General features: G+C 48.0%; 1 protein-coding gene across 1 annotated transcript in view; it reads right to left on the bottom strand.

The window, feature by feature from the left end:
• Positions 1–22,093, bottom strand: part of LOC135889559 (zinc finger protein 850-like) — a 54,307-nt gene extending 32,214 nt beyond the window's left edge. Inside the window, exon 1 of the mRNA XM_065417419.1 lies at positions 20,949–22,093. Coding sequence (XP_065273491.1) covers positions 20,949–22,093 — 1,145 coding nt within the window. The remainder of the gene's footprint in view (positions 1–20,948) is intronic.
• Between the last annotated feature and the right edge of the window lie 1,582 nt (positions 22,094–23,675).

Below are 23,675 nucleotides of genomic sequence, written 5' to 3'. Positions count from 1 at the left end.
GTGCAGGGTCCCTGGGGACACAGAGGAGCTGAAGTCCCTCAGAGTTAGGGGAACTAGGCAATGCGGAGTGACAGGTTTCACCCCCTGCACAGATGGGGCTGAGGGAATTGGCATCTACTGGGGGCTGAGGGCTGGGATGGGCCTGCATGGGCAGTAGAACGGGAGGCAGGTTGGGACCGAGGAACCGGGGAATATTTCAATCCTTAACAACACAAAACAGAGAAACGCTCCCGAGTCTCTCCCAGGGAATTAACATTTCTGTGCAGAAAGCTAAAGGTTTGAACAGAAAGGAGTGAAACCAAATGGCCACACGATGGCGCCAGAAGCCTAGGGACGAAAAGCCCCAGGATTTCTGTGTGTGCCTGGGCTCTGGAAAGGGATTTGGTTCCACTCATTGCATTGCTGTGGCCGGTAACATCCCAGGAATGAGCCATGTCGATGACCGTGACACCGGGTGTGAGGAGGCTTTAATCTGATTCCAACGGAATAATGATTTTACACCTGAGTTATTAGCGGCAGCTTCCCAAGGGCAATTCCAACTGGTTCCTCCCAGAGATGGGTGATCGGGGAACAGGGAATCTCTCCAGCTCCCATAGGGTGACCAGATAGCAAGTGTGAAAAATCGGGACATGGGTGGGGGGTAATAGGAGCCCATATAAAAAAAGCCCCAAATATCGGGACTGTCCCCACAAAATCAGGACATCTGGTCACCCTAGGCTCCCATTGTCAGTTCTCCAGTCTTCCTCCCTCCCTCCCCCACATTATCACATGCCCCCACTAGTAATAAACTAATGGATATAAGCTGACCATCAACAAGCTTAACCTTGAAATTATGTGAAGGTTTCTAACCACTGGAGGAGTGAAGTTCTGGAACAGCCTCCCAAGGGGAGCAGTGGGGGCAAAAAAACGAATAGGCTTCAAGACTGAGCTTGATAAGTTTATGGATGGGGTGGTGTGATGGGACTGCCTACAATGGCGTGTGGCCGATCTGTGATTGCTAGCAGCAAATATCTCCAATGGCCGGAGATGGGACAATAGGTGGGGAGGGCTCAGAGTTACTGGAGAGAATTCTTTCCCAGGTGTCTGCCCGGTGCATCTTGTCCGCATGCTCAGGGTCTCACTGATGGCCATATTTGGGGTTGGGAAGGAGTTTTCCCCACGGGTAGATTGGCAGAGACCCTGGGGGGTTTTCACCTTCCTCTGCAGTATGGGGCATGGGTCACTTGCAGGTTTAAACCAGTGTAAATGGTGGATTCTCTGTAATTTGACGTCTTTAATCCATGATTTCAGGACATCAGTAACTCAAGCAGAGGTTAGGGGTCTATTACAGGAGTGGGTGGGTGGGGTCCTTTGGTCTGCAAGGTGCAGGAGGTTGAACCAGATGATCACGCTGGTCCCTTCTGACCTTAAAGGATCTGAGTCTAAACAGGAGAAGTAAAGGAAAAATTTTAAAGAATAAACCAAACATTGTAATACCAGGATGACTCCAACAGCTCACTGTATAGTCCCGCCCCTTTCTTCCACCACTGGATGTTGAATGACCTGGTGGGATTTGGGACATTAATTCTCTCGTTCCATTGATAAACTGATACAATGTGACTGAAATTAAACCAATTCCTGGCCAAGAAAAGGGGAACATCCCTGCATTGGCCAGGAATCGAACCCGAGTCAACTGTTTGGAAGGCAGCTATGCTCACCACTATACCACCAAAGGATCTGGGGAGAGTTTTTTCTCAGTGCCACTTATGCCAAATGACTCACCCCCACAGAGCTCAGGAGCTGGCCAGACAGGCTGGAGGCAGCCTGTCAGCAGAGACAGGTTCCCAGAGTGACGGACAGATGGGCACATGGGCTCGACATCCCAGCCTCAGGTAGCACCAACCCCATCTCTGCCCTCCGAGAAGGGAAATGAAAATCGATGACCATAAGGGCAAATTTCACCCCAGCAGGAAGGAGACAGCTCCTTTTAAAGCACATTTTGTGTTGGTTCCTGCTACGTACAGAACGGTTTGTTGCTGCAGCTGATTCCAATCCTTGGGCTCTGCCCGGATAAGGAACGATTCAGGCTGTCACTCAAGTGAAGACGGGAGATGATTTTCTTGACAGGGACGGCTGCCTCGTCTTAAAGGTGTTTGTCTGTCACCTTCTAATCTAGTGGGTGCTTGGTACATGCAGGCAGCCCCCGCTCCTGGGTCTCTCCCGAGGAAATAAAGTTTCTACACAAAACCCCAAAGCTTTTCACCGAAATAAAAAATAACATTAATGCTAATAATAAGTAAATAAAAAGATGTGGGGGTCCATTGAAAAGCGATTTGGCCCGCCGTCTGCCTATTGATTACCTGCATTGACTCTGAGAGGTGATTGATCTCCACTCTCTTGGATTTGAAGAGCTGGTTAGTTTTACCCTTGGTATCCCACCAGCCTGACCAAGCCATGTTATCGATGGTGACACTAGGATTGAAGGATTATATCGTATTATAAAAAAACTGTAAATAAAGATGTCGTCTGAACGTGAGCGTTCTGTAATGAACAGCTGGTTCCCCCAGTTGAGTCCCAAATGCTCTGCTAGAAACGCCCCCGGGACTCCCACATTCCCCAGCAGGAGTGAAAGGAGAACCCCCCAGCACTGCACTTAGCTCAGGCTGATTTATTGGGGAACGGGGGAGAAATTATTCTTTGCTGCTGAGCCGGGAGCCAGGGCCGTTCTCTGGGCATCAAGGTGCCCAGCCTGACCCAGCTGCTTCATTGCCCCCTGGGGCCCTGCAGGCTCAGACCGTCCCTGAGGCCAGGCAGCTGCTCGGTGAGCTCTCCTGGTGCAGCTGGCTGTGCCTGGATAGCCCACTCTCAGGGCCTGAGTTCAGCCATCAGGAAAGGCAGCAGCTTTGCTCCCTACTTCTAAACCAGGGGTAGGCAACCTATGGCCTGTGTGCCGAAGGCGGCACACGAGCTGATTTTCAGTGGCACTCACACTGCCCGGGTCCTGGCCACCGGTCCGGGGGGCTCTGCATTTTAATTTAATTTTAAATGAAGCTTCTTAAAAAATTTAAAAACTTTATTTACTTTACATACAACAATAGTTTAGTTATATATTATAGACTTATAGAAAGAGACCTTCTAAAAACGTTAAAATGTATTACTGGCACGCGAAACCTTAAATCAGAGTGAATAAATGAAGACTCGGCACACCACTTCTGAAAGGTTGCCGACCCCTGTTCTAAACAGAGTTCCCAGGCAGTGGTTCTCAACCAGGGGTCCCCAGTTGGGGGGCAGCGAGCAGGTTTCAGGGGGGCCCCACCAAAATAAACCAGAAAGCAGGGCCGGCGTTAGACTCGCTGGGGCTCAGGGCAGAAAGCAGAAATCTGAGTCCCACCACCCAGGGCTGAAGCCGAAGCCAGAGCAACTTAACTTTGTGGGGGCCCCTGGGCTGTGGGGCCCTGCGCAATTGCTCTGCTCTGCTCACCCCCTAACGACAGCCCTGGCGTTTAATCTACTGGACGTGCAGAAAAGCAGTTGTTGTGGCACAGGTGGGCTGTGGAGGTTTTATACCACGTTGGGCGGGAGCTACAGAAAGAAAAAGGTCGGGAACCCCTGCTTCAGGGAATCCCGGAGAATAAAGACTCAATCCACTCAGTGCTGCCAACTCCCATGAGTCCTGTGAGAGTTATTGTTTTTCCGTAAAGCCCCAGCTCCAGGAGTCAAGTGGAGATGTGATGATTGCAGCCTTCGCTCTTAAAGACACAGGACATTTCTAGCCCTTGTGGCTGTGGAGAAAGCTACAAAATGGGACCCCCGTGCGCCCTAAAGGCTCATCAAGCAGAAGGCAAATAAAAAAGATCCCCAAATCTATTATTTTTACAGAATCTCCTGACTTCAAAGCCAATCTGGTGATTTTTGGTGAGCCCGACTCAGGGTTTTTGAACGTTTGGGGTTGGACATTCTGCAGACTGAGAGCTGGGCACCCTCCTCCACACCCAGCGCACCCAGACTGTTCTGAAGCTTTAACTCTCTCTTCTCCTTCCTGCCGCTGTAACGCAGCTGGGAATCCCCCGTCCTAGACGTGCTTTTCCACAGACCATGAATTCCCCACAGGGCTGAGTCCCCACAGGGCTGTTCCGGGGGCTCCAGGCCCCCACCCCAGGACAGACAGGGCAGTAACCTCACATCACCCCTTTGTGACTCCCAGGGACCCTGCAGGGACAGCAGCTCCATGCTGGGCCCTAGGGCCCCCCAAAGCACCTGGGAGGAGGGGGCAGTAAACCCCCATATCAGGGGGCTCCTGCTGCCTGGAGGTGACTATATCCTCACAGCCCCTCCCCCTCACACTGACACCCTCATGGACCCTCCCCCTCACAGAGACACTCCATAGCCCTCCCCCTCACAGTCCCTCCCCTCACAGCCCCTCCCTCCACACATAGAGGGACATGTTTGCTGGAGTCTGACATTACAAACCCAGGGGTGAGATTTTATGGATGTGGAATTCTCCCAACCACATATTGACCCCCCCCAACCCCCCCAGTGCAAGGACTCCCCAAGCTAGTTGAGTCCATTCATGGGTCACTCTTTTCATCACACCAGACGGCTCCTTTTGAGCAACTACCCTTTGAGGCCAACAAGGAACCTTCTAGTTTGGGCTCATTCATGCACCACATTTACCAGTTGTCTTGGGCTGCACCTCGATCCCCTCATGCTTAAGCCTCCCTGCCAAAGTCCTGCACCTGGCTCCATAGAATTAAGTCTCACATCTTGCTGCGGACTTGACTTCTTGTGCCCAGAGTGTCTCTGCCCCCTCAGTAGATGACCCAAAAAATGCAGTGTCCGCCTTTTCTAAAGAAATACTTGGAGAGGATTTTCTCATGTGGCCTAATGGATAAGGTGCCTGACTTTGGATCAGGTAATTGAGGGGTCGAGTCCCTTCGTGGTTGTGCTTGTGCAGTTTTCCCTTTGTACTGAAAGTCCTGCTTTCTTCTTGGCCGCTCAGGCCAATGCTCTGGCTTCAGCTAGAGCCCCGGGAAGGAGTTGAGGGTAGGACTTCACAAAGGCTGGGGCATGAGCCCCAGGTCTTCCAGTCTGGCCTTTGCCATTCCTGACTTACCAAAGAAAATGAGCGTCTGCCTGGGCTAGCGTGTAGAGCAGTTTCCCTCTTCCAAACATGCGCCTGTCCCTGTGCTTGAGGGGGCTTGCTAAATGGAGCCTAGGTGATTTGCTGCTTCTCGCCATCTGGGGAAAAGCCTCTTGGGGAAAAATCTCCTGCCCCACTGCAAAAGTGAGCACCTTGAGTGAGAACGGTAAGAGGCCCCACCGGGGGGCTGGCCCTGCTTTCCTACAACATTCTGATGTTGGCCACAGTGCATCAGCAGCTGCCCCACATGCTGGTCTGCGGGTGGCCTTCAGTGGGTGTTTGGCATGCCAGGGAGCAGGCTGGCCGGGTGTCTTTGTGGCTGTCAGCTGGCCATGCGTAGGCCTGGTCCTCCTCGCCCTTGGTTCCTCTGTGGCTTTTAAGCCTTCCCTTGGAGCTGTCAGCACCAGCCGCCTCTGCTCTAGGTGCCCAGAGGAGGAAAGGTGTGCTGGGCTCCAGCCTGGGACTCTTCCTCCCTCCTGCCTATCCCTGACTATGAAGCCTGGCCCTGGCACTCCTTCCTTTAAGCACCATGTGGGCAAGAGGAAAAGTGTGGCAGCAAGCACAAGGGCCAAACTTGTGGGCATCAGGTGAAGCAGCGAGAATCCCAACCATCAGGTCAAACCGCAGGATGGCTGGCATCGGTAGCCAGGATGGCAAGTTCTAGAGGCCCAACCCACTGCGGCCATCCTGTCACACCATCCCGACCGAAGACCTGGCTCCAGTGGCATGAGTCACGCAGCAGAAGGGGAAAGACTCGCTCTTTCACAACTGGAGCCAGGGAAGGTGAGCACTTTGGGTACGTCTACACTTACCTCCGGGTCCGACGGCAGGCAATCGATGTTCTGGGATCGATTTATCGCGTCTTATCTAGACGCGATAAATCGATCCTGGATCGATCCCGGAAGTGCTCGCCGTCGACGCCGGTACTCCAGCTCAGCGAGAGGAGTATGCGGCATCGACGGGAGAGCCTGCCTGCAGCGTCTGGACCCGCGGTAAGTTCGGACTAAGGTACTTCGAATTCAGCTACGTTATTAACGTAGCTGAATTTGCGTACCTTAGTCCGAAGTGGGGGGGTAGTGTGGACCAGGCCTTTGAGTGCCAGGGCTTTGCTGCACACAAAGACGAGGTCCCACTGATATTCGGATTGCAGGATTCAGAGTCCTCAGTGCTGACCGTTACACCATGGAACCAGCTTGTGCTGTTTTCTCTGGACATCTGTGACCCTCACGGGGCTGGCTTGTGTAAGGGGATTGTTGGCCCCTTACTAAAACTCAGTGGGGTTTTTTGGTTGGCTAGTTCCCTACCAAAAGGAAGGGGAAGGGTCAATGGGAAATCAGGACCCTGAGACTGACAGTCCCCAGGGCAAGGGGGAGAGGCCAAAGCTCCAGCTCACCCTGACTGACCAGGCAGAATGTCTGATGAGGGGGTCACCAGGCCAGGGGGTCCCATCCTCCATGTGAGCTGGAACTACCCTGGCCAGAGTGGAGCCGAGCTAAGGAGAGATCAGGAGCTCAAGAAGAGCCGGGGAGCAGAGCTGTGCAGGTGTAGTGCGAGAAACTGTTACCTGTAGGAATTTGCTACCTGTAGCAGTTACTCATATGTAAGAGATCGTAAAAAACTGCGATCTGATGTAATCTGCTACCAGTAGCAGCTATTGATACCTATGGTTGTTCGTATTTGCTAACTTGTCCTAATTTGGTACTTCTCACCTTTCCCATCTTCTGGTACAGAGGTAGCGAATTGATACCAGTAGCAGTTACTGATACCTACGCTTGTTTTTATTTGATGACTTGTCCTAATTTGCTAAAACTTGATAGTGGTGGGGGATAGAAGCATAAAGTCTTTGGCTTTCAAACAACCCTGCCTGGTGTGTGTGTGTGTATATATATATATAATCAATTGCCTCTTAATATAGGATTGTAAAAAATAAAGTGAGGTCATTTAAACATCATTTATTTTGCAGCTTCATTTACTGTGCTCACAATGTAGCATCCTGACATTGATACTTCTGCCTAAGTGACCTGTGGGTTGGATTCATTTTAGTGGGACACGTGGAGGATAATTTAAATTTTTAATTTCCGTAGGGTTCGCATTCAATATACTTCTATGCTGGTGTAATTTATCCCCATTACAGTTCTATTTGATTTATTACAATAGCACAAGTCAGTCACGGAAGTGACACAGTACCCCTAGCGAGTCTACGCTGACATAACTTGAGTTAACATAGGCTTGTAGTGTAGATATGGCCTAAGGTGTGTGAAATGTTTGGGAGAGGTAACAGGAGAAGTATGAGGGTAGACCAAGTTTCATTCAGGTGTTTAGCTCCAGTTTTTGTGGAAGTGGCCTTATGGCACCATAGAATATATCATAGTATATCAGGGTTGGAAGGGATCTCAGGAAGTCATCTAGTCCAACCCCCTGCTCAAAGCCCTAAAGGCTCAGGCTAAAAGAGGCACATAAGAACAAAATATCATGTATTAATTAAAGTTTCTTGACCTCAGGGTGTATAACTCATGGTTTTAGAATTCTTGTGGTTGTCAAGCCCTCTTGGGGTTGTAGATGTGTGCTCATTATGTTTTGAAGGCCAAAACTATAAATGGGTTTAACAAAGCATTAGATCAGTTCCTCAGGCTAGGTGCATCAGCTATTAGCGGAGATAATCAGGGATGCATCTCCATGCTCTGGGTGTCCCTAAACCTCTGACTGCCAGGATGGGTCACTCAGTGATTGCCTGTTGTGTTCATTCCCTCAGAAGCACCTGGCACTGGCCGCTGTCAGAAGAAGACAGGATCCTGTACTAGACAGACTATTTGTCTGACCCACTATAGCAGTTCTAATGTTCAGCAAAAATTACAATAGATGTTTGCCTTTGACAAGGATGTTACATGAGAGAGTATACGGCCGTTATTGAATATTTGCTAATCAAATTCTACACACAAGCAATGGCATGTGGAAAAAAAATGAAGGGCTGGATTGAGAGGCAAAATAGCAGTTGCAAAGGCAAACACCATTGGCAGATTGAATAAAAAATTTTTTTGAGGCCAGCCCAGAAATTCAGTCAGGCTGGAAGTCAGATGATCCAGCAGAATAAACTTCTGCTCTAAAAATAAGAAGAAAAAGTTAGAATTATAAATCCCAAATTAGAAATCACAGTAAAAACAACATAGCAAGTGCAATACTAGAAACACAGCTGTCATTGCTAAAACTAGCAAGTACTTACTGCTGCATATTTTCAAGGAGGACTTGTTGGTAAAATATAAATTAAATAGCACAATGCCATGCATCTGCACAATAACAAAGCTAAATGATGAAGTGATAAAAGTAATTCAGGGAATCCCAGCAGCAGATAAGAGAAATTGGTGAACTGCTAGGAGACTTTATGCAGCCAGATGCACTGACAAGGGATTCTTTGGTTCTGTAAAGGATTTCACTGAATGAAGTATCAGAGGGGTAGCCGTGTTAGTCTGGATCTGTAAAAAGTGACAGAGAGTCCTGTGGCACCTTATAGACTAACAGACGGATTGCAGCATAAGCTTTCATGGGTGAATGCCCACTTCATCATCTCACAAAGTGGGTATTCACCCACGAAAGCTTATGCTCCAATATCACTGAATCAAGTCTCCTACAACACCCCCATCTCTGCTCCTCCTCCTGCCTCTGTGTGTCCCAGAGCCGCTGCAGGGACTGACCCGCACCCAGGCTCTCGCTCCTCTTAGCACTCGCAGGGGCCAATCCAGCTACGGGAGAGTGAGCGCCCCTGGGAGCAGGGAAGTGACCAAGTCTCCCTGCCAGAGGGTTGGGGAAGGGGGAAGAAAGGGAGAGTGAAGAGACCGAAAGGGGATAAGGAGAAATGTGGGGAAAGCAGCGCCCAGCTCTTTTCTCCTGCATCACCCCTGAGTAGATTGAACCTGAGCTCTGGGTAAATATCCCCCAGTGTCCAGGGTCTCCCAGATCCGCCTGTCTCCCCAGGGAATGCACATAGGGGTCTTCTTCCTGCCAGGCGTGATTACAAGCAGCTGTAGGTGTCACCCTTATGCCAAGGTTGGAGAAAGACAGGAAAGCTTGGGAACATGCATCTGTATTTACAGTCCAGTGTGACAATCCCCGCTCCAGGAGGTGTTTGTTCTCTACTCCTGCTGGATGGGCACAGAATGGGGCAGCAAAAGGCTTGTGTCAGTTTTTGGTGCTGCACATTCCTTAACTTAGGACAGTATGAAATGAAGAAAATGGAGATTGAATTAAAGGGAAATATACAAATAAACGTTCCAGCCCCTGATGCTTATTGAAAGAAATGACTCAATAGCCCAGTTACATGTTTTATTAACACGAACAAATAAATCCAAGAGCACACATCACTAAGGCTAAATGACTATAGACACCACTCAGCTAAGGGTTAAACAATACAGTGACAAAGTTCAGGTCAAATCAGTAACTCAATGAGTTAACAAGGATATTGCATTGGAATCAAGTCATCAATTTAGTCAAACCATCAGATTAGTACAGCAGAAAATCAACCCTTATAAATCCTAAAAGAGCAACCCAAGAAGGCAGGTGCATCTTTAGTGATGCCAAAAACCCAATCAGATTTTTACCCAGGCAGTGCAACCCAGATTTAGCCAGCTGAATATTTCAATACCGAAACCAAATTATTGCTTACATTTAGCCTACAACCAATTACAGTTTTCTCCTTAGATGTCACTATTGTGTAGCTAATACTTCTCCTTGCCCTCTCGCCCCAAAACACATACAGAACTTATAGAGACATTAGTAAAAGAAGTTCAAACAGCTCTCGCTGAACAATACATATCTGACAGCTCAATGCCTTGCAATGCTTCCATAGGTGAGGAGCATGCATTCAGTCATTTCATAGTGCAGAGTTTTAAGGCTATTCAGATTTGGGGAACTATTCTTCCTAGCATCTTCCCTTTGTAGATTTCAGAGGTGTTCACACACTCACACCCACTGAGCCGCATGGTTACAGCCCAATCTAATAGAAAGGCTGGGAGGTCTCCAAGTTCATAAAAAGAAACAGACAAAAAATAGAAAAAGGAACAAAACATTTCTAAGATTATAAGGGGTTGGGTCTCTGCACCTCTTGGTCTTTGGATTCACCTGGAGTAGGAACTGTAGCTGCAGTGTAGGAACCAGGTAATGGCATAGATGGTCCAGCACTTTGGGCTAGCAGGGTTTGCAGGTACAGGGAGACTAGTGAAGGCTGCATAGCCTGTTGATGTTGTGCTTCATTCCCCAGAGTAGATCAGTCCTGGGATCCTGGCAGTCAGTCTCTCTGAGAGCGCTGAAGAGAAACCGCTATTGTGTGTTCACACTGTCAGCTGCCTGCTGAACTTACAGTGGTACTCAGAGCGGTGGACTCTGGGCAGCTATCGCACTGAGCACCTCTTTCTCTTCTGCCGCTAAGAGTTGTGGGAAAGTGGAGGGAGGTGGGAGTTGTGGGAAGGTGGAGTTGTGGGAAGGTGGGAGGGAGGTGTTTCCTGAGCCCAAAAGCAGCATTCCACTGTGGTCAGCACCGCCATGAATGTCCCGTGATGCATTGTTTCTCATCTCAGCAATCCCTGTGCTTCTGTCCCCATTTGGGGCCATCTTTCAATGATTTGTGTACTACATGCTCTGCCTATTCGGTCTGTAGGAATGGATCCCACACTTACTAACACGTCACGAGTGGCAGTGGAGTTATTCCTTAAACTACAAAGGCAAGAGGAGTACGATATTGATCTCACCACACGCAGTAGCTATGACACGAGATCGCTTGTGGCATTCACGGAGGTGCTGACCACAGTGGAACGCCGCTTTTGGGCTCAGGAGACAAGCACCGAGTGGTGGGATCACATCGTGATGCACGTCTGGGACGATGAGCAGTGGCTGCAGAACTTTCGGATGAGGAAAGCCACATTCATGGGACTATGTGATGAGCTCGCCCCAGCCCTGCAGTGCAAGGACACGAGAATGAGAGCTGCCCTGTCATTGGAGAAGCGTGTGGCAATTGCACTGTGGAAGCTGGCTACTACAGACTGCTACCAATCGGTCGCCAACCAGTTTGGAGTGGGAAAGTCGACCGTTGGACCCCGTTGATAAGTGTACAGGGCCATTAATTGCATCCTGCTCTGAAAGACAGACTCTGGGCAACGTGTGTGACATTGTGGACGGCTTTGCACAAACGGGCTTCCCTAACTGCGGAGGGGGATAGATGGCACGCATATTCCAATTCTGGCACCTGACTACCTAGCCAACAAGTACATTAATCACAAGGGGTATTTTTCTATGGTTCTCCAGGCACTTGTGGATGACTGTGGGCGTTTCACAGACATTAACACAGACTGATCCAGTAAGGGGCATGACACACGCATCTTTCAGAACACTGGCCTATTCAGGAAGCTGAAAGCAGGGACTTTCTTCCCTGACCAGAAGATCACTTTAGGGGAAGTCGAAATGCCCATTGTGATCCTGGGAGACCCTACTTACCCCTTAATGCCGTGGCTTATGAAGCCATACACGGGGCATCTTGACAGCAGCAAGGAGTTTGTTCAACAACAGGCTGAGCAAGTGCAGAATGACAGTTGAGTGAGCTTTTGGCCGTTTAAAGGCCCGCTGGCGCTGCCTCTGTGGAAGGCTGGACCTGGCTGATGACAATATTCCTATGCTTATAGCCGCATGCTGTACGCCCCATAATATCTGTGGAGGGAAGGGTGAAAGCTTCATTTAGGGTTGGACCGCTGAGGCTCAGCACCCGGAGGCTGAATTTGAACAGCCAGAGACCAGGCCTATTAGAGGGGTGACGCGTGGGGCCATAAGGATCAGGGATACCTCGAGGCAGCAATTTGAAGCTAAAAGCCACTAATATTTGTTGCTATTCACAGGAGTTCAGTGCAGTGCTTGTAATGCTAGGAGGTGATTGTGATTGCTGCAGACGGTGCGCTATGAAGGTTTAAGAAAGTTGTGTGTTGCTTTGCAAGGCTCTGTTTGCTTTCCATTAATGGAATAAAGATTGCTTTCAAACCAAAACTATTCTTTTATTAAAAAACAACAACCGGAGGAGAGAGACAACAACAACAAAAAACCACATCAGCACTGTGGGGGATGGGGGAAGGGAGGGGCACAGGAGGAGGTGGGGTCCCGGGACAGTTAAAGATTTGTGTATGTCCAGGTATCATATCCAACGTTATCCTTTAGAGTACAGTGCAGTGGGTACTGTACTTCAGCAGGAATAAACTACAGAGGGATGGGTGTTGAGTGCACTGGGTACTGGGCGTCCGCAGGGCTGGACTGTGATGGGGCAGGAGTGGAATGCAGCGAGTACAGACTGGAACCAGGAGCTGGATAAGAGTGTGTTGGTGGTGTCAGGGGGATGTGTGGGGATGTAAAGTTCCATGAGAGGGTAAGGGTCACGATGGGACACTTGCCTGGCAATAAATCATGGCCTTATGTAAGGCCCCCTGATGGTTACATAAGATGAGGCCTTATGTAAGGCCCCCTGGTGGTTATATAAGATGAGGCCTTATGTAAGGCCCCCTGGTGGTTATATAAGATGAGGCCTTATGTAAGGAACAATTGAACCAATCGGTGTGGGGCTATACATGTGATAAACACATGATTCTCCTTCTCGTCCAATCAGTAGATGTGTAATTATAGCCTAATTGTGTTATGTAATGTTAAGAAAGACTATAAAAGAAAGCTTGTAATAAACAGATTCAGAGTCAGCTTGAGTCAGCTTGCAACCACATTGGTCGTGTGCTTTATCCGCGCCGCATGAGACCCCACAAATGGTGACCCCGACGTGATTCGACTTGGACATCAAGGCAGCCGATTAAAGCCTAAAAAAGAAAAGGAAGGTACTGAAGATGAAAATGAGGAAACTTCCAAAAGCAATAATGCAAAGAGGAAAAAGAAGAAGAAAAAGCATGAGAGGAATAATACAGCTCGGGTGGAAATAAATGGAAATGGTAATCATAATGAAGAAGAAAAACAAACACATATAAAGAAACAAAAACGTAAGCATGCAGAAGAACCTTACACCAGAACAAAAAGAATGAAATATATAAAAACATCTGCAGCCACAGAAACTAAAAAAAAAGTGAGGATGCAGCCATGGAAACTGAAGAAATTGGGGATGCAGATAAAGACTGTCCAAATTCTCCTATCACGTATGCAAACACAGCCGACTGAAGCGTTCGGTGAGAAAAGGCGCAGGTGGCAGCCATGGCAGGAGGTACCGGAGGATACCGGCTCCTGGTCGACCGAGAGAGACGTTCGTGAGCTCACAGGTGAGCGGCTGCATTCGATGGCAGCCGCGGCAGGAGGTCCCGGAGGATACCGGCTCCTGGTCGTCCGAGAGAGGTGTTCGTGAGCTCACAGGTGAGCGGCTGCATTCCATAAAATGGGCTCTGCTTTGTCTGCAGAGGAGGAGACGGTGCATGATTTTATTACGCATCGCTGGAAAAAAAAAAGGGGAGAGAAGCTTCCCTCTGACGCTTTGTCCCGTTTACTGAAATGGGGACAAAGACGCGGGTTTTTGTTATACCAGCAACTTATGAAGTGTATCTTGTAACAAATTTAATGGGTGCTGACTTGAATAACATTGTAAAGTGCCAGAAGCTAACAGATGACCATATACAGTTTCACCAACCCGTTTGCCCCGAAGCCTCCGGCATACTCATCCGATGTTTCCACCCTGCGACATGCTTCGAACAATATCCCGGGCGGCTCGGGCCCCCCGGACCCCGTAAGGCGTTGGCACGGACTTATTAGGGAAGCCCATATAGATGGGAAATTTGCGCCCGAGGCTTATCCAGTAGTGACACCGGACCTGCACTTATTGTTTGTCACAGCCTAGACACCCAATAATGCTGTACTTCCTTATTTAAGAAAAAGGGGGGAGGTGTGGGGATGTAAAGTTCCATGAGAGGGTAAGGGTCACGATGGGACACTTGCCTGGCAATAAATCATGGCCTTATGTAAGGCCCCCTGGTGGTTACATAAGATGAGGCCTTATGTAAGGCCCCCTGGTGGTTATATAAGATGAGGCCTTATGTAAGGCCCCCTGGTGGTTATATAAGATGAGGCCTTATGTAAGGAACAATTGAACCAATCGGTGTGGGGCTATACATGTGATAAACACATGATTCTCCTTCTTGTCCAATCAGTAGATGTGTAATTATAGCCTAATTGTGTTATGTAATGTTAAGAAAGACTATAAAAGAAAGCTTGTAATAAACAGAGTTTGAGTCAGCTTGAGTCAGCTTGCAACCACATTGGTCGTGTGCTTTATCCGCGCCGCATGAGACCCCACAGGGATGCATTGGGAAGAGTTTTGCAACAGCAGATGCAGGGGAGGGTGGTCGCGGAGCTGCTCGGTTTGCAGTGCTAGTAGCACCTGGAGAGTGTCCACTTGGCAGTCCATAACATTTAAAAGCTGCTCTGTGGCTTCATTCGGACACACCGTGTTCTCCTTTCGGTCCCTCTTCTCACTGTCCGGCCACTCCAATTCTTGTTTCTCAGCCACGGAGTGCATCATGACCTCATGCAGAAAGTTCTCTTTAGTTCTTCATGGCCGCTTTCTAATTCTGTGCAGCTGTTCAGCCGGCAATAACCAAGAGGGAGGCTGGGCTCCCAAGATCATCTCTGTGAAGCCAAAATGCAACATTTTACAGAAGCAGTATTGTTTGCAACACAGAGACCACTGATGCAGTGATTTAAAACACAGCCACTGTTCACATACCTATCACTAACTGGCTAAACCCAGGCAAGCACACATGAGCCACAAGATCTCCAAAATGGTAACAGCAGGGGCAGGGGAAATCATCATTCCAAGACTGTACTGTACACTGGGCACGTGGCTCTTGGGGAGAGACAGCTCTGTGTGTGGGGGGGGGGGGCGGGCTTATAATCATTTCTGTGTCCACATTTTCCACAGGCTGTGTTCATTATGGAAAATATCTCGCTGCTGAGGGTGAGCAGGGAATCAAGGGCGGGTGTCAAGGCTCCTTCCCCACTCTGAACTTTAGGGTAAAGATGTGGGGGCTTGCATGAAAACTTCTAAGCTTAACTACCAGCTTAGATCTGGACCGCTGCCACCACTCCCAATGCTAATTCTCTTCCCTGGGTAGCCTTGAGAGACTCTTCACCAATTCCCTGGTGAATACAGATCCAAACCCCTTGGATCTTAAAACAAGGAGAAATTAACCATCCCCCCTCCTTTCTCCCACTAACTCCTTGTGGATCAAGATCCAACCCCCTTGGATCTAAAAACAAGGAAAAATCAATCAGGTTCTTAAAAAGAAGGCTTTTAATTAAAGAAAAAGGTAAAAATCATCTCTGTAAAATCAGGATGGGAAATAACTTTACAGGGTAATCAAACTTAAAGAGCTCAGAGGAACCCCCTCTAGCCTTAGGTTCAAAGTTACAGCAAACAGAGGTAAACACCCTAGTAAAAGGTACATTTACAAGTTGAGAAAACAAAGATAAAACTAACACGCCTTGCCTGGCTGTACTTACAAGTTTGAAATATGAGAGACTTGTTCAGAAAGATTTGGAGAACATGGATTGATGTCTGGTCCCTCTTAGTCCCAAGAGCGAACAACCACCAAAACAAAGAGCACAAACAAAGACCTTCCCCCCCCCAAGATATGAAAGTATCTTGTCCCCTTATTGGTCCTTTGGGTCAGGTGTCAGCCAGGTTACCTGAGCTTCTTAACCCTTTACAGGTAAAAGGATTTTGGAGTCTCTGGCCAGGAGGGATTTTATAGTATTGTACACAGGAGGGCTGTTACCCTTCCCTTTATAGTTATGACAGAGGGTCTTCTCCAAGACTGCAGCTTCCACCCTGGCCCTTATGTGGCTCACCTGTGTGCAGCAATGGTCCCCCCCGCCCCTCCCATGACGGCAGAGTAGTGCAGGAAAGTTACCCTTAATGGGGCAAGAAACAAAGCAGCTCTGCCAAAGAACCTGCGGCAGCGGATTATCCAGTATCTCCATGAGAGTTTCGTGGAGATCTCTGGCGCAGATTCCCGTGAAGTGAGGGAGTCAATCATCACCCTGTTCCGCCACTCAGACTGGGCATGTGGTGGTACGCGCATCATACAGACACAAGCCTGCTTTCTGCAACCCTCCTGCCCCCAACAACTCGCATCAGTGATTCCCAAAATCAAAGCCACTTACCAGGGGCCTCCTCTCCTGTTTGAACTTTGCCAAGCTCCGACAGCTGTGACTGGCTAGCCTCCTCCGGGGTAGAGAAGAACTCCTGGCTGCATGCACCTCTGACCTCCAACTCATCCTCTGCCTCTGGGTCTCCCTCCGCCTTCACATCCTCATCCAAGATTTCCCCCTCCTGGCTCGGTCCACTGTCAACTGGCACATGAGCCACCCAAGTATCCACAGTGGCCTTCATAGTGGAGGTGGGGTCACCACCAAGTATCGCATCCAGCTCTTTATAGAACCGGGAGCTGGTGGGTGCAGCACCGGAGCGGCGGTTTGCCTCCCGCGCCATGGAGTAGGCGTTCCACAGCTCCTTCACTTTGACCCTGCAGTGCAGCGTGTCCTGGTCATGGCCCCTTTCTCTCATGCATTGTGAAATCTGTCCATACGTATCATAATTTCTGTGGCTGGAGCACAGCTGGGACTGGACAGTGTAGCCTGATTTGGGGTGTATTAGTAGTGTTGATTTAATTTATTAATTTAAGTTAATTAATTTTTAATTGATAATATTAATAATTATTATTATGGCTATTAATTAGTATGGGTTTAGGCTTGCCAATTTGTTTGATTAGAAGATAAAATTTGTTTTGAATTAGGCTTTACAGAGTTCATAAAAGGAACTTTGGGGGTATGACAGGAAGTTTACACTGAGACAGGTGTAGTTAAAGATTTTTTATTAAAATCAATGACATAGTAAGTAAATGGTAAAACAGTTAGAATTACAAAATTATAATTGTATCACAGTTATTCAAGATATATATATGGTAATACACGATTATGTGCTGCAAAGCCTTGGTTAATACTTACACCCTGTTTTGATGACCTGGTGTTGAAAGATATAGGATCACACCTTTGGTGGTGCCTCTGACAGGGGAAACTAATGTCACACCTCTGGCAGAGGAAGCTAATGCAAAAGCTGTTAGAGCTGTTTACTTTCTAACTATGCAAATAAGCATATTAATCCTTAGAGCTACAACAGCCTCCTCTCCCCAAATGCTGATAAGGTCCAGCAGCTCAACATTGCTCCAAGCAAGGGATGGCCTGGTGTGTGGCGCAGGCATGGTCACCTGGAAAGATGTGCTGAGACCACTGCATGCATCACCAAGCAAACAGGAAGGGGACTTTCAAAATTCTCAAGGAATTTAAGGGGGGTGGGGTGTTCATGGTTGGTCACCTGAGAGCAGTGCAGTAGAGTTCAAACCGATGACCAGAGAGGCGAGAACAGGGATTGTGGGACACCTCCCGGAGGCCAATCACAGCGCTGTAATTGACGAGGGTGTCTACACTGGCATCGCGGCGCTGTAGCCCCGGCACAGGAAGCTGTACACCTCTCGTCGATGTGGTTTCTTTACAGCGCTGCAACTGCTCAGTTTCTGTGCAGTAAGTGGCTCGGCAGTGTGTACACCTCGGGAGTTACAGCGCAGAAAGCTGCTTTACTGGGCAGAAACTTGCCAGTGTAGACCAGGCCCTAGATGGCTTACAGAAGAACGCAAGACTGGTCATACTGGGTCAGACCAATGGTCCATCTAGCCCAGCGTGCTGCCTGAGAGTGACCAGTGCCAGAGGCGTCAGAGGGAATGAACAGAACAGGTTTCTTGACCTGCAAGGTGAAAGTCTGTCACCCTTACCTTTAACTTTATTGTTGTGGATTCCTGCTCACCCTATCTTACCACACCTCCCCCGAAGTCTCTGGGCAAATCAGGTGTGAACCACTCCTTTCATACAGACATGTCCCAATCCAGCTGAATTGAGGCAGACTTTGGGCCAATCTCAGTTTGGAAAAGGTCCGCTTAACCCAGCAGGTTTCTCAAAGTATCTGTTGCTGTGAACCGCATGTAGTGAGGATGTGTCAACCCCAAAGATATGAAACATGAAAAAAACACAAGGCCAGTTTTGGGGAGGTTTCCAGAGCCAGGCCTGAGGGTTAAACAGCTGTGCTCAAAAAGAAAAGGGGCCTCAGCACCTATAAAAATAACTGGTTGCAAAATTTAAATTAAATTAAAAAACCAAACCAAACAAACAACCCAGAAAAGCTACTATCACACATCCATCACCATTTTAGATTTTGACATCTCCTGCCTGATGTGACATCTTTGCTTTGCAAACAAGAGACCTGGAGAACTCTGTGGATGTTACCCTCTAACTGGGTAAAAGGTTCCACATCTTGTCTCGAGTAATTTTCCTCTTAAGAGAAGATTTATTTTTAAATTTATCATAATAAATTCCATTTTACCGTCTATACTGGGTCTCTATTCTCATACATGCTATTTCTCTCACATATTCCCCCACTAACTCCTTTGGAGTGAGGTTTTAATTTCAGGATTAGCCACCATTTCCTATGTAGTAGGAGAGGGCAGGGACAGAACTAGAAGAAACCTGAATTATATTGTAACACTGAAAGTTATCAAATGATCAGCCTCTTCCGTTACACTAAATAACTTCATGTTTAACTTCATTGTCGCTGGTAACAACTTATTCAAAGATTACAAAATATAAACCTATAGGGCAGTTTTCTCTTGATTTTCACATTTTCTAATCTTTCAAAGTAGCAGCAGGAGGAGAAGTGATACAAATGCATTAGTTTTAATTAGAAAAACGAAGAGACCAAACCACAGACTCTGGCTACCATTATTTGCCGAGCATGGAAGTGCTTCTTGTCCAACAAAAGGCAGCCAGATTGGGACCCATAGGCATGGAATGGCTCTGAAGGAATCAGCTGTTTGTCTCTGTGCTTCATGAAACTTTGGATCCAAATGGTAAAAGACAGTTGTGCCCAATTTAATCATGGCATCCTTTAGGAGTGTGACCAATGCCACTTAACAAGGGAGCAGGGTTCTAAAAATAGTTACCTTGGCCACAGGTCACCATAGCTTCTATCTCTGGGGTGAAAAATCAACCACCAGTACCTGCAATTTCTACCTGAGTTCCTGTCAAATCTTTGACCTTACTTGGAGTAATTTTACACTTCTCTGGCGTAGAATTCTTCACCAACCACACAACATATCAGTAGCGATAGTGAGGTATAACGCCCCCAAATTTGCCCTTTTATTTCTTTAATCTGGTGGCACAGATTTAAATTAGGACCTAAATTCAGGTACGGCTTAGAATCCGTGTAAGACCCAAATTGTCAGGTATCTATTAAAAATAGATATCTTTCTGCAGCTATATCACATTCAACATGGATTTCATTTTCTACACATTTGCAGCATCTCCCAGGGGAGAGTTGAGCAGAAATGTCCCTTCCATTTTCCCCATCTCTACCTAGATAGAGATTGCCTTTCCCAAATAATAGGCAACATGCACCTGATTAGGAAGGAGATATCCTCAGGAGCGACCTCCTGCAGCGCCCGTGCCACAACTGCTTTGGGAGCCCAATGCATGGGTATTTTGCTTAGTTCCAAGTCATTTACTAGGGAATCCTCTTCCCAGCCCTTTAGAAAAAATATTGACCTACCCAATTGAACAACAGGGGGATTGGGATGGTGATGGGGAATAAGCGAATCCCTCTGACTTACCCGATCTTCTTCTGTTGTTACAGAGGGTGAAATGACATTTTTCGCTATCTCTGCCCTCTTCCTCCTCTTTGTTATAGTTCAATATATTTTAAGTGAGGAAAACGGTAGTAAAAGTATCTGCTCTCCAGCACTACCTGAAGCAACATCAGAGCAACTGGGAATGAAACAATTTGTTCCCGAAGGGGGAACTTGATGACTAACAATTGCTTTGAAATGGGGGAAACAGTATAACCGTGACGCTCAGGGTTTGTTTAGGTCGGGTCACGGGGAAAGCTAATGCCAACCACTGCACCTGGGCTGCATCTGCTCTACAACTAGAATTTTCTTTTTACACCAAGATCACGAACTTGAGGAGCCAACGCCATGTACAGTCCTAGTGGATGTGAGGCACAGGTAGTTTTTGCCTCAGTGTAGCTTGTTGGGATCAAACCTCTCTCTCCCACCTGGAGCTGATGAACATTACTGGCTGGAGGGACACACACTCCTACGACTCAAAAGGAGTTGATAGAAAAGATCACAAGGCTAACCCCAAAGAAGGGTGAGCTGCAAAAGGCAGAAGCAGGCAACTCATATGGTGGATCTGAGAGACCACAGTGAAGATGGTGCAAAAATCACTATGTGGGAATTAGCAAATGTGATTTAAAAAACAAAACAAAAAAATCTTTGGCCAGCCCTAGTCAGGGGATTTATTACAGTTCTCTCTCATGTGGATTTTCTGATGTCTAATAAGGCTTGAGCTATCACTGAAGCTTTTCCCGCACACAGAGCATGTGTAGGGCGTCTCTCCTGTGTGGATTCTACGATGTGTGATAAGGTGTGAGCTCTGATTGAAGCTTTTCCCGCACTCAGAGCATGTGTAGGGCGTCTCTCCTGTGTGGATTCTACGATGTGTGACAAGGTCTGAGCTCCGATTGAAGCTTTTCCCGCACTCAGAGCATCTGTAGGGATTCTCCCCTGTGTGGATTCTACGATGTGCGATACGGTGTGAGCTCTGATTGAAGCTTTTCCCGCACTCAGAGCATGTGTAGGGCGTCTCTCCTGTGTGGATTCTACGATGTGTGATAAGGTTTGAGCTCTGATTGAAGCTTTTCCCGCACACAGAGCATGTGTAGGGATTCTCCCCTGTGTGGATTCTACGATGTGTGATCAGGGCAGAGCTGTGATTAAAGCTTTTCCCGCACACAGAGCATGTGTAGGGATTCTCCCCTGTGTGGATTCTACGATGTGTGATCAGGGTAGAGCTGTGATTAAAGCTTTTCCCACACTCAGAGCATGTGTAGGGCTTCTCCCCTGTGTGGATTCTCTGATGTCTGATAAGGGTAGAGCTGTGATTGAAGCTTTTCCCGCAGTCAGAGCACACGTAGGGCAACTCTCCTGTGTGGATTCTACGATGTGTGACAAGGTCTGAGCTCCGATTGAAGCTTTTCCCGCACTCAGAGCATCGGTAGGGATTCTCCCCTGTGTGGATTCTACGATGTGTGATAAGGCTTGAGCTCTGATTGAAGCTTTTCCCACACTCAGAGCATGTGTAGGGCTTCTCCCCTGTGTGCATTCTCTGATGTCTGATAAGGTGTGAGCTACAACTGAAGCTTTTCCCGCAGTCAGAGCACACGTAGGGCGTCTCTCCTGTGTGAATTCTACGATGTGTGATAAGGTTTGAGCTCTGATTGAAGCTTTTCCCACACTCAGAGCATGTGTAGGGCTTCTCCCCTGTGTGGATTCTCTGATGTGTGATAAGGGTAGAGCTGTGATTGAAGCTTTTCCCACACTCAGAGCACGTGTAGGGCATCTCTCCTGTGTGGATTCTACGATATGTGATAAGGTGTGAGCTCCGACTGAAGCTTTTCCCGCACTCAGAGCATGTGTGGGGCGTCTCTCCTGTATGGATTCGCTGATGTGAGATGAGGGTTGAACTATCGATGATGCGTTTCCCACACTCAGAGCATCCATAAGGTTTCTCACCCATGTGGATTCTCCTATGTGCAACAAGGTCTGAGCTCCAACTGAAGCTTTTCCCGCACTCGGAGCATGTGTAGTGTCTCTCTTTCAAGTTGATTCTGTTGCTTGTTATAAGGTCTGAGTGGCTACTAAAGTTTTCCTCTGACCTCTCCTGAGTCTCACAGGCTTTTGCTTTTTCTCGGAGTGCACAACTCCCGGAAACATTCCCTTTGGATCTTCCTGATAACGTTCCATGTGGTTCTACTTGCTCAGCATCTTCCTGATGGGGTTTCTCCTCATTCTCACTCACCATCCCAACACCTGATGGGAGACAGAGAGAATCCAGACATAGGTCAGTCCCTGCACAAGAAAGAAAGGAGATCTCAGAGAGAGGAATGGAAAAAGGGATGAACAAACCAAAATATGTGTGGGAGAGATCAAACCTATCAGGAGCTGATTTTCCCCAAACCCTTCCCACAGACGAGAGAGGAAGGGATCAGTTTTGGTCCGCATCTCACCAGAGCACTCAGGGGAAAGCGAGATCGGGGAGGGATCTGCTGCCAGTTGTCAGTCAGAATAGGAGGGAAGCCATGAGTGACATCTGCTGTAATGATTCCACATCTGCACGGAACAATCCTGAACTTGGAGAACTCACAGGGTCTTTGTAGGGCATCCCAAATGTTTCCTGCATTCCCAAACAGTTGTTGAGTTGGTTTAACCAATTCCTCACCTGTGAAGGCAGCTCTTGGGAGCACTTCTTTCTCAGAGCCCTGGAGGTCTGGGATCCATGGCTCTTCCCCTCGTTCCAGCTGCGAGATCACATCAGGTTTGGAAATTGGAAACCCTACTCCAGGTAAAGAAAACAAGGGAGGTCAGTGGAATTTGTGGGATACTTGTCAAAGAATATTCCATGGTTTTAACCCCAGATCATTTTTAAGCAGTAACATACCAAGGCCATATTCCTTGGCTCAAAGTGGCAGGAGAGTTATTATTATTATAAATCATATGCATTACCTTAGTGCCTGAGGACCCATTAACAGTGGGTCCCCATTGTGCTAGGACAAGTACAAACACAGAATAGTAGATGGTCCATGCCCTGAGGAATTTACAATCTAAATAGACAAGACAGACACAGAATGGAGGAAGGGGTAGAACCCACTGTTAGAATAGAGATATTCAGGCCTGCCTGTAAAGCCTATACTTTAAGAACTTAGGTGTATTTTTATCACTTAGCTACTTACAGGGGTATAAAACCAAAGAATCAAAATCACAGTCCGCCTGTGTCTGGGCCTTCTCTCACTAGGATAGTCTGAGGCCTTGTTCTTAGGCTAAGGCCTTTGGCTAGCCAGGAGGGGCAGCCATAAGCTGGGAAGCATATGGTCACATCCTCATATCCCAAACCAGTCACACTGAAATAAGGTGGTATTGGGCTGTTAGGAAGACGGTCAGGCCTGGTCTACACTACGAGTTTAGGTCGACTTTAGCCGCGTTAAATCGAAGTAAGCCTGGACACGTTCATACGACAAAGCCCTTTCTTTCGACTTAAAGGGCCCTTTAAACCGGTTTCTTTACTCCACCTCCGACGAGGGGATTAGCGATAAAATCGGCCTTAGGGGGTCGGAATTGGGTTAGTGTGGACGGAATTCGACGTTATTGGCCTCCGGGAGCTATCCCACAGTGCTTCATTGTGACCGCTCTGGACAGCACTCTCAACTCAGATGCACTGGCCAGGTAGACAGGAAAAGCCCCGCGAACGTTTGAATTTCATTTCCTGTTTGCTGAGCGTGGAGAGCACAGGTGACCACGCAGAGCTCATCAGCACAGGTAACCGTGATGGAGTCCCAGGATCGCAAAAGAGCTCCAGCATGGACAGAACGGGAGGTACGGGATCTGCT

The sequence above is a fragment of the Emys orbicularis genome, chromosome 15 (genome assembly GCF_028017835.1).
Source record: "Emys orbicularis isolate rEmyOrb1 chromosome 15, rEmyOrb1.hap1, whole genome shotgun sequence".
Taxonomy (NCBI): Eukaryota; Metazoa; Chordata; order Testudines; family Emydidae; genus Emys; species Emys orbicularis.
The sequence above is the reverse complement of the archived record's forward strand: the minus strand, read 5'-3'. Positions and strand labels throughout refer to the sequence as shown.